Source organism: Macaca thibetana, chromosome 3 (assembly GCF_024542745.1).
Source record: "Macaca thibetana thibetana isolate TM-01 chromosome 3, ASM2454274v1, whole genome shotgun sequence".
Lineage (NCBI taxonomy): Eukaryota > Metazoa > Chordata > Mammalia > Primates > Cercopithecidae > Macaca > Macaca thibetana.
The window spans coordinates 64,950,924-64,961,746 of record NC_065580.1 but is presented as its reverse complement, the minus strand read 5'-3'; the positions used below and the strand labels follow the sequence as shown (position 1 = coordinate 64,961,746).

Sequence of the window (10,823 nt, the reverse complement as noted above, 5' to 3'; positions counted from 1 at the left end):
CAAGTCAGTTTTGTGTAAGTCTGAAAATAATTTAAATGGGAATTTATACAAAGACATTTTAATGTTTCCTCTGATAATTCCTATAATTGTGGAGGTCATAGAATAAACACTTTTATGAAGAAGACAACTTTCTTCTGAAGAGAGCAACTTCATGATTTGTACATAATTCAAAATGCCTGTTTATAAAATCTACCACTCTATCCCAAGTCTCATATAAAAATAGTGTTCTTTTCCAATATTGCAATGTTTAAATGTCATTTCTCTATTTAAGCCTGTGGATATTTAATTTGCAATGTTGTGTCAGTTATTAATACTGGAGATTCTAATTGCTTAGAGTGTTCTTTCTAGGAACTCCCAGTATTCTTCATTATGATAGTCAGAGTAAACTTTTATTTTGTAATAATTTACTGATATAGTTTGCTGTTTGACTGGCAGCATTCAAAGTGGAGAGTTAATATCTTAAAAGATGTCTCAGGTACAGGCTCTGGAAACAGACAAGCTAGCCAGCCTCCACCACATGTCCTGACACTCCAAGCAGAACCTCTTTTCCTCCTGCGGCTACTGCCACTGCCATTTTGGTTGCTTCTGTAGCCATTGCTGCTTCCAACCTGGGAGCAGATCCTGCTTTGGCAGCCCCCTTGAAGCCTCATGGTACCACAAAAATCCCCAAGGCATTTGCTTGCATGCATTGCCAGTTGCTATGCATTCATCCTTCCCACTGCTCCCACCAGCTGAGCCAGCATGTGCTGACTGCTGCTGGACCAGAGTCATGTGTTTGCACTGACACCCAGTGTGTCCCCTCTGTTTACATGCAGGCTATAATGTTCCATCAGGCTTCACTTAGAAAACTCAAGTGTAAAGAATTTCAAGATGGTGAAAGCAAAGCGTTAACAAAGCAGGCACTGTTGGAACCGAACTGTCGATTCCCTCCTGGGCAGGGGTCGCCGCGAAGGACCACCGACACAAGATTCACAGCAGAGAGTTATTTATTGCTAGCGCGCTAGGGTCCCAAGCTCTAAGTTGGCCCTGGGACCCCGAGTGCTTGTTACAGGTTGTTTATATAGGCAAACACAAGTTCAAACACAGCTTAAGGCGCGAAATTCAAACAAAGCTTTAGGCGCGTGGTAACTGGGTCTAGCTATGGCCTGAGCAAGGTGTCTTGTTCTAATTGGTTAGAGCAGGACCTTATGAGGTTTTTTTTTCTTGGAGTTGCTGATTCCGGGAACTTCGAGGCAGGGTGGGACCCCCGGAATTGGCAGGGTGGGACCCCATGGGGTTGTTTCCCGGAATTGGCAGGGTGGGACCCTATCAGGGTGGGACCCTATCGAGGCAGGGTGGGACCCTATCCAGAGCCACCTGGTGTTAATTTTTTTCTATGTGAGGCCTAGTTTCTAAGTTTTATGAGGCCTAGTTTCATTCCCTCCTCTTTTTGTGTCAGAGGCTCAATCTTGAGCCTCTTCTTCAGTCCTGAGGGTCTGGTATTGTTGGGTCAGAACCATAGCATGTACTATGTTTAATCTATTTTTAATAAGGGTGAGTAAGCGGTTGAGTATGCATGGCCCGAAAGTCAGGATGAGCATAAGCAGGATGAGGGGTCCTAAGATGGTGGAGATTAGGGTGCTAAGCCAAGGGGATTGGTTGTACCAATTTTCAAACCAATTTTGCTGAGATTCTCTCTCTTTTTTTCTCTTGTCTAATCTTTCTCTTAGTTTTGCCATAGAATCTTTAACAACTCCTGAATGATCTGCATAAAAACAACATTGCTCTTTCAGGGCTGCACAGAGCCCGCCCTCTTTCAGAAAGACAATTTCTAGTCCTCGTCGGTTTTGTAATACAACTTCAGACAGAGAAGTCAAGGACTCTTCAAGTTTTGTGATGGATTGTTCTATGGCTCTAAGGTCTTCATCTATGGCTACTCTAAGTTGTTGCAGATGATGGTTACCATGCACTAGGGCTGCTGTCCCGGTCCCAACTCCAGCCGCTACCCCAATTCCTAACATTACGGCGAGGGTGAGGGAGATAGGTTCTCTCTTTGGTTAGTATGAGTTTTTTGCTCATACCGGAGATCAAAGGAGTCTCCAGAGTGATAGTATACTCGGGGAACAACTTGTACCAACACGCAATAGTGGGTGCCACTGCTAAAAACGGCTGTGGATATACAGGGGGTGAGCCCAGTGTTGCAAGCCCACCAGTCCGTCTCGGAGGGGACCAGATAGTGATTGGAGCTGGGTACTGTCAAGGTTACATTACAAAGATGCTGATGACTAGGGGGCACCTGGCCTATGCAGGTTCCTGACCCAGAAACTTCAGCCAGGGTTAGTTTTCTCTGTTGTTCCCATGCGCATCCAGTAGGATTGGCGGAGTTAGTGAAATTATTAGTGGAGGCAATGCCTTCATAGTAAGGGGGGCCTGTTGCCAGACATAGCCAGCAAGAGGATGTAAATTCTGGCTTTGTCTGGTTTAAAGCGAAGTAGGAGCCCTTTATGAGATTTAGGAGCCTGTCACTTATTCCCAGGTCAAGGGGCCCGCGGGTGACGGTTTGGGCTGAAGGTGTGTATTTAGAGGAGGTGGAGATTAGAGGCGGGGAAGTGCTTTTAGGAGCTCTTGGTTGGGGCTCTCTTGGTGCAGGAACCAGGGGCTTCCTTGTTTCTGATAAAACTTGGTTTGGTCCTACTGCGACAGGGGCTGTGATAGGGTTGACTATTAATTTGATTTGGATGGGGATTCCATACAGTGGCTTTTGGTATAAATATAGGCCCCATATTAACCCGGATATCCAACGGTTATCAGATTTTGCTGCATCTTCAAACTTGATGCGGACCAGATTGCAAGTTTTTGAATATCGGGTTCTGGTGCAGCGCTGGACAAAGGACATGGTTATGTACCAGGGTTTCGTGGCCCATTTCCATTCTCCATCATTAGTAGTTATACAGGACCAACTAGCGCAAAACAGGGCATCTATTTCTCCACAAGTTTTCCTCATTTCTCCTGTCCTGAATCCGGGACAGGCATAGAACCCGTTCCGGCTTACGGACACCCTTCTAGCCTGTTTTCTCCATTTTCCCCCTTCCATGTCATCTATCTTTGCTATTTTGTCTAGGTTGAAATAGAGGTCAGGGAACCAAGTCCCTATAGGAGCAATTTTTGAGGTTTTATCTAAGACTTCATGAGTACTAAAATCAATCACCTGCCAGGTCAGGTTATATGGCCGGTGGGGGTTATTACTGCCAGCGATGCAGGGAAGGAGGGCTAGTAACAAGCAAGGGGCTAGATACGAGAGAGTCTTATCTTGAGCGGGTCCTTGGAGCGTCGGAGTCTCCATGTCTCAGGTGGTGTTGGTCCGGGCGTCCCTGGAGCAGCCTTGGCGTGGGATGTGTGGATCCAAGTGGAGATTCCGTCCACCTTTATGGCTGTGGGTGTGGTCAGGAGAACAATGTAGGGTCCTTTCCACCGAGGCTCTAGTCCTTGAGTGCGATGCCGTCTAACGTAGACAGAGTCTCCCACCTGGAAGGGGTGACTGGTCTGTGGATGTCCTGGTTGGTACAGTTCTGCCAAGGGGGCCCAGATTTGGGCCTGTACTGCTTGGAGTCCTTTTAGCCGGGCCTGTAGGTCAGTCTTAGGATCGGAGGGGGAGAAGGAATTAAGCAAGGCTGACAAAGGGGGAGGTCCTCCGTAGAGGATTTCATATGGAGTGAGCCCAAAACGGTTAGGTGTATTCCGGGCCCTTAACAGAGCTAAGGATAGGAGGCGTCTCCAATCTTTTAAACCAGTCTCTAAGGTCAATTTAGTAAGGGTCTCTTTTATTGTTCTATTCATTCTTTCTACCTGTCCTGAGCTCTGGGGTCTATAGGCACAATGTAATTTCCAATTAATCCCCAATATCCTGGCGAGCCCCTGACTTACCTGAGAAACGAAGGCCGGCCCGTTATCTGACCCAATTACCTTGGGAAGTCCGAATCTAGGAAAGATTTCTTCCAAAATTTTCTTGGCTACTATGTGTGCCGTTTCTTGCCGGGTGGGGTAGGCTTCTACCCATCCTGAAAAGGTATCTACAAACACCAGTAAGTACTTATATCCAGCATAGTGAGGTTTTACTTCAGTGAAGTCTATTTCCCAATAGACTCCTGGGCGGTTACCACGAGTTCGTTTCCCTTCTGGCACTCGGGTAGCCCCAGCGTTTACCTGCTGACAGACCTTACAGGCAGATGTCACTTGTTCTACGAGGGTACTTGCCTTTGGGATTAGAAAGTCAGTTTTTTCAATCAGTAATTTTAGCTTTCGATTACTCAAGTGTGTCCAGGCATGCATCTGCTGGATCATTGCCAGGGCCTCCTTTTGGGGAAGGACTATTTTCCCTCCTTTTTCCCAGTTTTTAGTGTCTTTGTTTTCTATAGCCCCTATGGCCTTTGCTTCTTCCTGGTCTTCTGGGGTATAAGTATGTTCAATAGTTATGTGGCTGGTTTCGTCAGGTTCTGTGGCTAGGGTCAGTACTTCCGCCATGGCGGCTTGCCTGGCCACTTGGTCAGCCTGTCTGTTTCCTACTGCGACTGGATCCTGTCCTTTCTGATGCCCGGGGCAGTGAATTATAGCCACTTCTTGAGGAAGAAAAAGGGCTTTCAATAAGGCAATTATTTCAGCTTTGTTCTTGATTTCCTTTCCTTCTGAGGTTAGGAGACCTCTTCTTTCATAGATACTTCCATGAGTATGAGCCGTTGCAAAGGCATACCGGCTATCAGTATAAATGTTAGCTTTCTTTCCCTTTGACAGCTCTAGGGCCTTGGTTAGTGCTATTAACTCAGCCTTCTGTGCAGACGTGCCAGGAGGTAGTGATTGTGCCCAAATGATGTTGTGGCCATCTACTACCGCCGCTCCCGCCCTCCGGGTACCTGAGTCAAGGTAACTGCTGCCGTCTGTGTACCAGGTGTGATCCGCGTCTGGGAGTTCTTGGTCTTTAAGGTCTTCCCGTGTTCCATGGGTCTCAGCCAGTACTTGCCGACAATCGTGTGGGCTTGGTTGGTCTTCCGGTACCGGCAGCAGCGTAGCAGGGTTTAGGGTGACCGGAGGGCCAAACTGGACGCGGTCCATGTCCAGTAGGAGGGCCTGGTAGTGGGTTAGGCGTGCGTTGGTTATCCACCGGTCCGGGGGCTGCCGCACTATGGCCTCTAGAGCATGTGGGGTAATAATAGTCAGTCGCTGCCCAAGGGTTAACTTAGCAGAGTCCTTGACCAGCATAGCGGTGGCTGCCATGATACGGAGACATGGGGGCCAGCCGGCCGCCACAGGGTCTAGTTTCTTAGACAGGTATGCTACCGGTCTTTTCCAAGGCCCTAATTTTTGGGTCAAGACCCCTTTGGCAATTCCTTGCCTTTCGTCTAGGAAGAGGGTAAAGGGCTTTGAGGTGTCCGGTAACCCAAGGGCCGGGGCAGACAAGAGTGCTTGTTTTAGTGCCTCAAAAGCCAATTGATGCTCTGTCTGCCAGGTGAAAGGGGTGCTCTCCTTGGTGAGTGCATAAAGGGGGGCGGCCAGTTCAGCAAAACCGGGTATCCACAAGCGACAGAACCCAGCAGTTCCCAAGAATTCACGTACCTCCCTGGGATTTCGTGGTGGTGGAAGGCGAGCCACTGTCTCTATGCGCCCAGGGGTGAGCCACCTTTTCCCTTCACTCAGGATATACCCCAGATATGTTACCTTGGTCTGACAGAGCTGTGCCTTCTTGGCGGATGCCCGGTATCCTTTTTCACCCAGTGCCTGGAGTAGATGCCTGGTACCTTGTATACAGATTTCCTTTGTAGGAGCAGCCAAGAGGAGGTCATCCACATACTGGAGTAGAGTCACGTCTGGATTTTGGGTCCGGAAGTCGGTCAGGTCTCGATGAAGAGCCTCATCGAAGAGAGTGGGAGAGTTCTTGAAACCTTGGGGAAGCCGGGTCCAGGTCAACTGGCCCGAAATTCCTTTCTCAGGATCCTTCCACTCAAAGGCAAAGAGTTCTTGGCTTTGAGGGGCCAGAGGTAAACAGAAGAAAGCATCTTTTAAATCTAATACTGTATACCAGTCATAGCCTGGTTTTAAGGTGCTGAGTAAGTTGTAAGGATTGGGGACCGTGGGATGGATGTCCATTGTTCTTTTGTTGATTTCTCTCAAGTCTTGGACAGGCCTGTAATCCTGAGTACCAGGCTTTTTTACTGGCAGAAGAGGAGTGTTCCAGGGTGAGTGACAAGGTCGCAACACTCCAAGTTCTAGAAATTTGTTAATGTGCTGCCGAATTCCTATATGAGCCTCTCGGCTCATGGGATATTGCTTGATAGACACGGGCACCGCCGTGGGCTTTAGATCAATTATGATTGGGGCTTGATACTTAGCTAGCCCGAGTCCTCCCGTTTCCGCCCAAGCTTGGGGAAAATCTTGCAACCAAATATCAGGGAGGCTAGTGATAACCGGAGCGTCGAAAAGCCGATGCTCATCTTGCAGAGACACAGTTAAGATTTGGATGGGCTGACCATCCCGATTTAATACCTGGGCCCCTGTCTCGGAGAAATGGATTTGGGCTCCGAGCTTGGTCAGAAGATCTCGCCCTAGGAGGGGGTAGGGGCATTCAGGTACCACCAAGAAGGAATGTGTCACCATTCCTTGTCCAAGATTAACTGTCCGGTGGTTAGTCCACTTGTGCAATTTTCCCCCTGTTGCCCCTTGGACCCAGGATGTGCGGGAAGACAGGGGCCCGTCTGCCTTTGTCAAAACTGAATGTTGGGCGCCTGTGTCCACCAAGAAGGTGGTGGGTTGCCCCCCTACAGAGAGAGTTAGCCGGGGCTCGGGGGGGGCTCCAGAGCCTTGACACCCCTATTCGCTATCTTCACCTAGGGTGAGGACAGCGGCAGGTTTCTTTTGGTCTTTAGGACGCTTGGGGCAATCTTTAATCCAATGTCCCCGTTCTTTGCAGTAGGCACACTGGTCTTTTTCCACTTTTGGCCGCCTTCGCTTTTCTCCCTCTCTCCCTGGTCCTTTCTCTTTCACAACTGCCGCCAGGATTTTTGTTAAATGCTTATTTCTCACTCGGTCCCTACGATCCTCTCGCTCCATCTGTTCCTTTGCTAACCTGGCTTCCCTTTCCTCAGGGGTTTCTCTCTTATTATATACTTTTTCTGCCTCCCTAACCAATTCCTGTAATCCATAGGTTTGGATTCCATCTAGCCTTTGCAGTTTTCCTTTTATATCTAATGCAGCTTGGTCTATGAATGCCATAGCTACGGTAGCCTTATGTTCTAGGGCCTCTGGATCGAATGGGGTATACATTCGGAATCCTTCTAGAAGCCTTTCCATGAAGGCTGCCGGGCTTTCATCCCTTTCCTGAGTTATGGTCCTTACCTTGGCCAAATTTGTGGGGCGCTTTCCTGCCCCTTTGAGACCCGCCAACAGAGCCTGGCGATAGATTCGGAGACTCTCCCTACCTGGTGCCGTTTCATAGTCCCAGTCTGGGCGGGTGAGGGGAAATCCCTCGTCTATTTCATTGGGAAGTTGGGTTGGGAGGCCTCCTGGTCCTGGCACATTTTTCCGGGCCTCCAGGAGGACTCGCTGCCTTTCTTCAGTGGTTAGGAGGACCTGCAAAAGTTGCTGGCAATCATCCCAAGTGGGCTGCTGAGTGAGGAGAATGGATTCTATTAACGAGGTTAGGGCCTGGGGGTCTTGGGAAAAGGAAGGGTTATGGGTTTTCCAGTTATAGAGGTCAGAGGCAGAGAAGGGCCAGTACTGGACCGTGCGATTGACAGTACGGAGGGGAAAAAGGGAGGATTGCCAAGTAGAAGGGCCCTCTGGGTCCTCAGTCCGCCGCAAGCGGAGACGAGGAGGTGTCGGCGGCGGCGTCCGAGGGGTGAGTTTGGGCGGGGCTGGAGAAGGAGACGGGGTGGAGGGAGGGGCCGAGGGAGAAGTTGGAGAAAGGGTAGGGGCCGAGGTGGTAGAGGAAAGAGCTGGGGACAAGACAGGGGGCAAGGGTGAAGCGTAAGGTGGAGGTCCCAGAAGGGGGTTCTGAGGTGGAGGAGGCAGGGGGTCAAGAAGGAGGAGATCCCTCTGGGGTTCATCTGGGAGGACTGGCTTAGGCGGGTCTGGATTCCGATTCTTTGGGGCTTCTAAGGCAAGGAGGGTAGATTGGGATGGGGAAGGGGGATGGAGGAAGGGTTTCACCCAAGAGGGAGGATTTCGGACCAGATCCTCCCAAATAATTATGTAGGCCACCTGGTCCGGGTGTCCGAGTGGCCCAGGATCCATCACTTTTGCTTTAACCTGCAAGATAATTGAGAGGTTAAATGTTCCGTCCCGGGGCCACTCCCCATGGAGGGTTGGCCATTCGGACGAGCAGAATGTTTTCCATCGTCCCTTACGGACTTCTACAGAGAGGTGGTGGGCTCGAGCTCGGACGTCAGGGAAGTGAGTCAGGGTTAGAGACAAAGGAGTCGTCAACGTCTGTCCCATTTCGTCCACATATAACAACGACAAAACAAAAGAAACAAAAACAAAGACCAGACAAGTAAGGAGAAGCCGCGCGGCCAGAGAGTGGCGCCACAAGATCACAAAATATTCAGACGGCAGGGGCGGCCTGCCTACAGATTTGAAGAGGCTAACTGAGTCGTTAGCCTTCTCCCAGACTACCGCCAGGGCGTCCCCCAGGGTGCAAGTGGGAAGGTGCGGGACACGTCTGTCCCCCTTCCCCACTTAATTCAGAAGGAGTACTCCCCAGAGTTCAGAGTTAGCCGGCAAGACAGACAGAACAAAACAAAAGTACCTGGTAGGTCCGTTCAGTCAGCAGTCCGTGGCCCGGGCCAGATGGGTCTCCGCCGGATGGGTCGGGGGTCCTCGGACGACCCCACTTCCCGGCCAATGCACCAAATGTTGGAACCGAACTGTCGATTCCCTCCTGGGCAGGGGTCGCCGCGAAGGACCACCGACACAAGATTCACAGCAGAGAGTTATTTATTGCTAGCGCGCTAGGGTCCCAAGCTCTAAGTTGGCCCTGGGACCCCGAGTGCTTGTTACAGGTTGTTTATATAGGCAAACACAAGTTCAAACACAGCTTAAGGCGCGAAATTCAAACAAAGCTTTAGGCGCGAAATTCAAACAAAGCTTTAGGCGCGTGGTAATTGGGTCTAGCTATGGCCTGAGCAAGGTGTCTTGTTCTAATTGGTTAGAGCAGGACCTTATGAGGTTTTTTTTTCTTGGAGTTGCTGATTCCGGGAACTTCGAGGCAGGGTGGGACCCCCGGAATTGGCAGGGTGGGACCCCATGGGGTTGTTTCCCGGAATTGGCAGGGTGGGACCCTATCAGGGTGGGACCCTATCGAGGCAGGGTGGGACCCTATCCAGAGCCACCTGGTGTTAATTTTTTTCTATGTGAGGCCTAGTTTCTAAGTTTTATGAGGCCTAGTTTCAGCACCCTTCTCAGCATGGGGTTCTGTGTGACTGTGCAGAGCACATGCTGGTGAAACTGACTGTCCTAGTAAGTTTGACTAGTTTGACTAGTGGGTCAGTGATTTGGAAGTAGCAAGATGGAAATATTAGATGAAAATAAAGTTTTGGGAAAGATCATGAAATGTACTCCAATAATTATCCCAAGTTTGAAAATACTTTAATTACATTTAATGCTCACTGGAGAACCTTCACTGAAGAAAAGATGTTTAACAAATAATTAATTAAACTACTCAAGACGTGTGACTCTTTTTTTCATTAACCAACCTCGTTTTTTCTAATGGCACAAAACCAAAGAAACCATAAAAGTAGGGATGAGGGTGTTTCACAAAATCAAGAACACAAACTTGTTCGTATTGTGTTTTTTCCTGGGTTGAGTCCCAATGTTTTAGGAACAAACTCAATACTTACTACGTTATAGTCACGGGGCCACCACTTGTTTGTTCAGACTCAGGCAAGTCTGCTATAGGCCTAGTATTAAAGTGAGACATGACACTCATCATCTACCTAGAGTAGAACAATACACTGTTTCACACAGTAGTATTTAGACCACCAAATATTGACATGTTCTCATCTAAATTAATATTATAAAAGGCAGTTTGCCTTTTAAGTGGTTAACTAATTGGCCCAAGGTCACACAACTAATAAGTGATAGAAACAAGATCTGAATTCAAATGTTCTGACTTGAGAGTTGCAATGTTAACCTAATAGTCAATACTGGCTTCCAGTTCTACCTGGTCTCCCTTTAAATTTATAATCACAAATCTCAAATAGGCATCAATCATTGCCAGAAACGCCTAGTAGATACTCTAGAAAATAACTTCCCCTTCTTTCCAGTAATTATTTTATATTTCCTTCTCTGGTGATGGACTTGATGACCTCATCATGTATGATGAACTTTATTTTTCTTCTCTAGTATCATGTGGGAATTCTTTTTTCTGTTCTAAGGGAAAATCTGCCAGTTGTGCTGTGGAGTATATCTTCTCTCACTGCCCAAAGGATATAAATAATTTTAATATTTTTTGAAAGCTACTTCTTGCAAGAATTATTTAGGCTTGTCGTGTTCACTCTACTATACTTCATTATATCTCCAACCCATTCTACTAAAGTGGCTCTTATGAAGACCATAAGTGATCTTGCTAAGGTGAATGAACAATCTTCTGTTCATCTTACTTGATGTCTAAGCATCATTTTAAAGGAAATGATCTCTTCTTCCTTATTAAAACATGCTATTCTTTAGGAAAGTGACTTGCAGAGTGTCATCCCATGTAAACAGCATAAACATCAGCTGAGGCTACCCTTAAATGGTAGAGAAAGAGATAAGGATAGCAAGTTTATTCAAAGGGATAATAACAGAGAACTCCTGAAACC

General features: G+C 48.1%; 1 protein-coding gene across 1 annotated transcript; it reads right to left on the bottom strand.

The window, feature by feature from the left end:
- Positions 1-3,135: 3,135 nt before the first annotated feature.
- On the bottom strand, positions 3,136-5,250 carry LOC126951261 (uncharacterized). The gene is made up of 2 exons (XM_050785248.1): positions 3,904-5,250; positions 3,136-3,615 (listed from the first exon to the last, which is right to left on the bottom strand). Exons 1-2 carry the CDS (start codon positions 5,245-5,247, stop codon positions 3,268-3,270), a joined length of 1,692 nt encoding a protein of 563 aa, XP_050641205.1. The 5' UTR covers positions 5,248-5,250; the 3' UTR covers positions 3,136-3,267.
- Between the last annotated feature and the right edge of the window lie 5,573 nt (positions 5,251-10,823).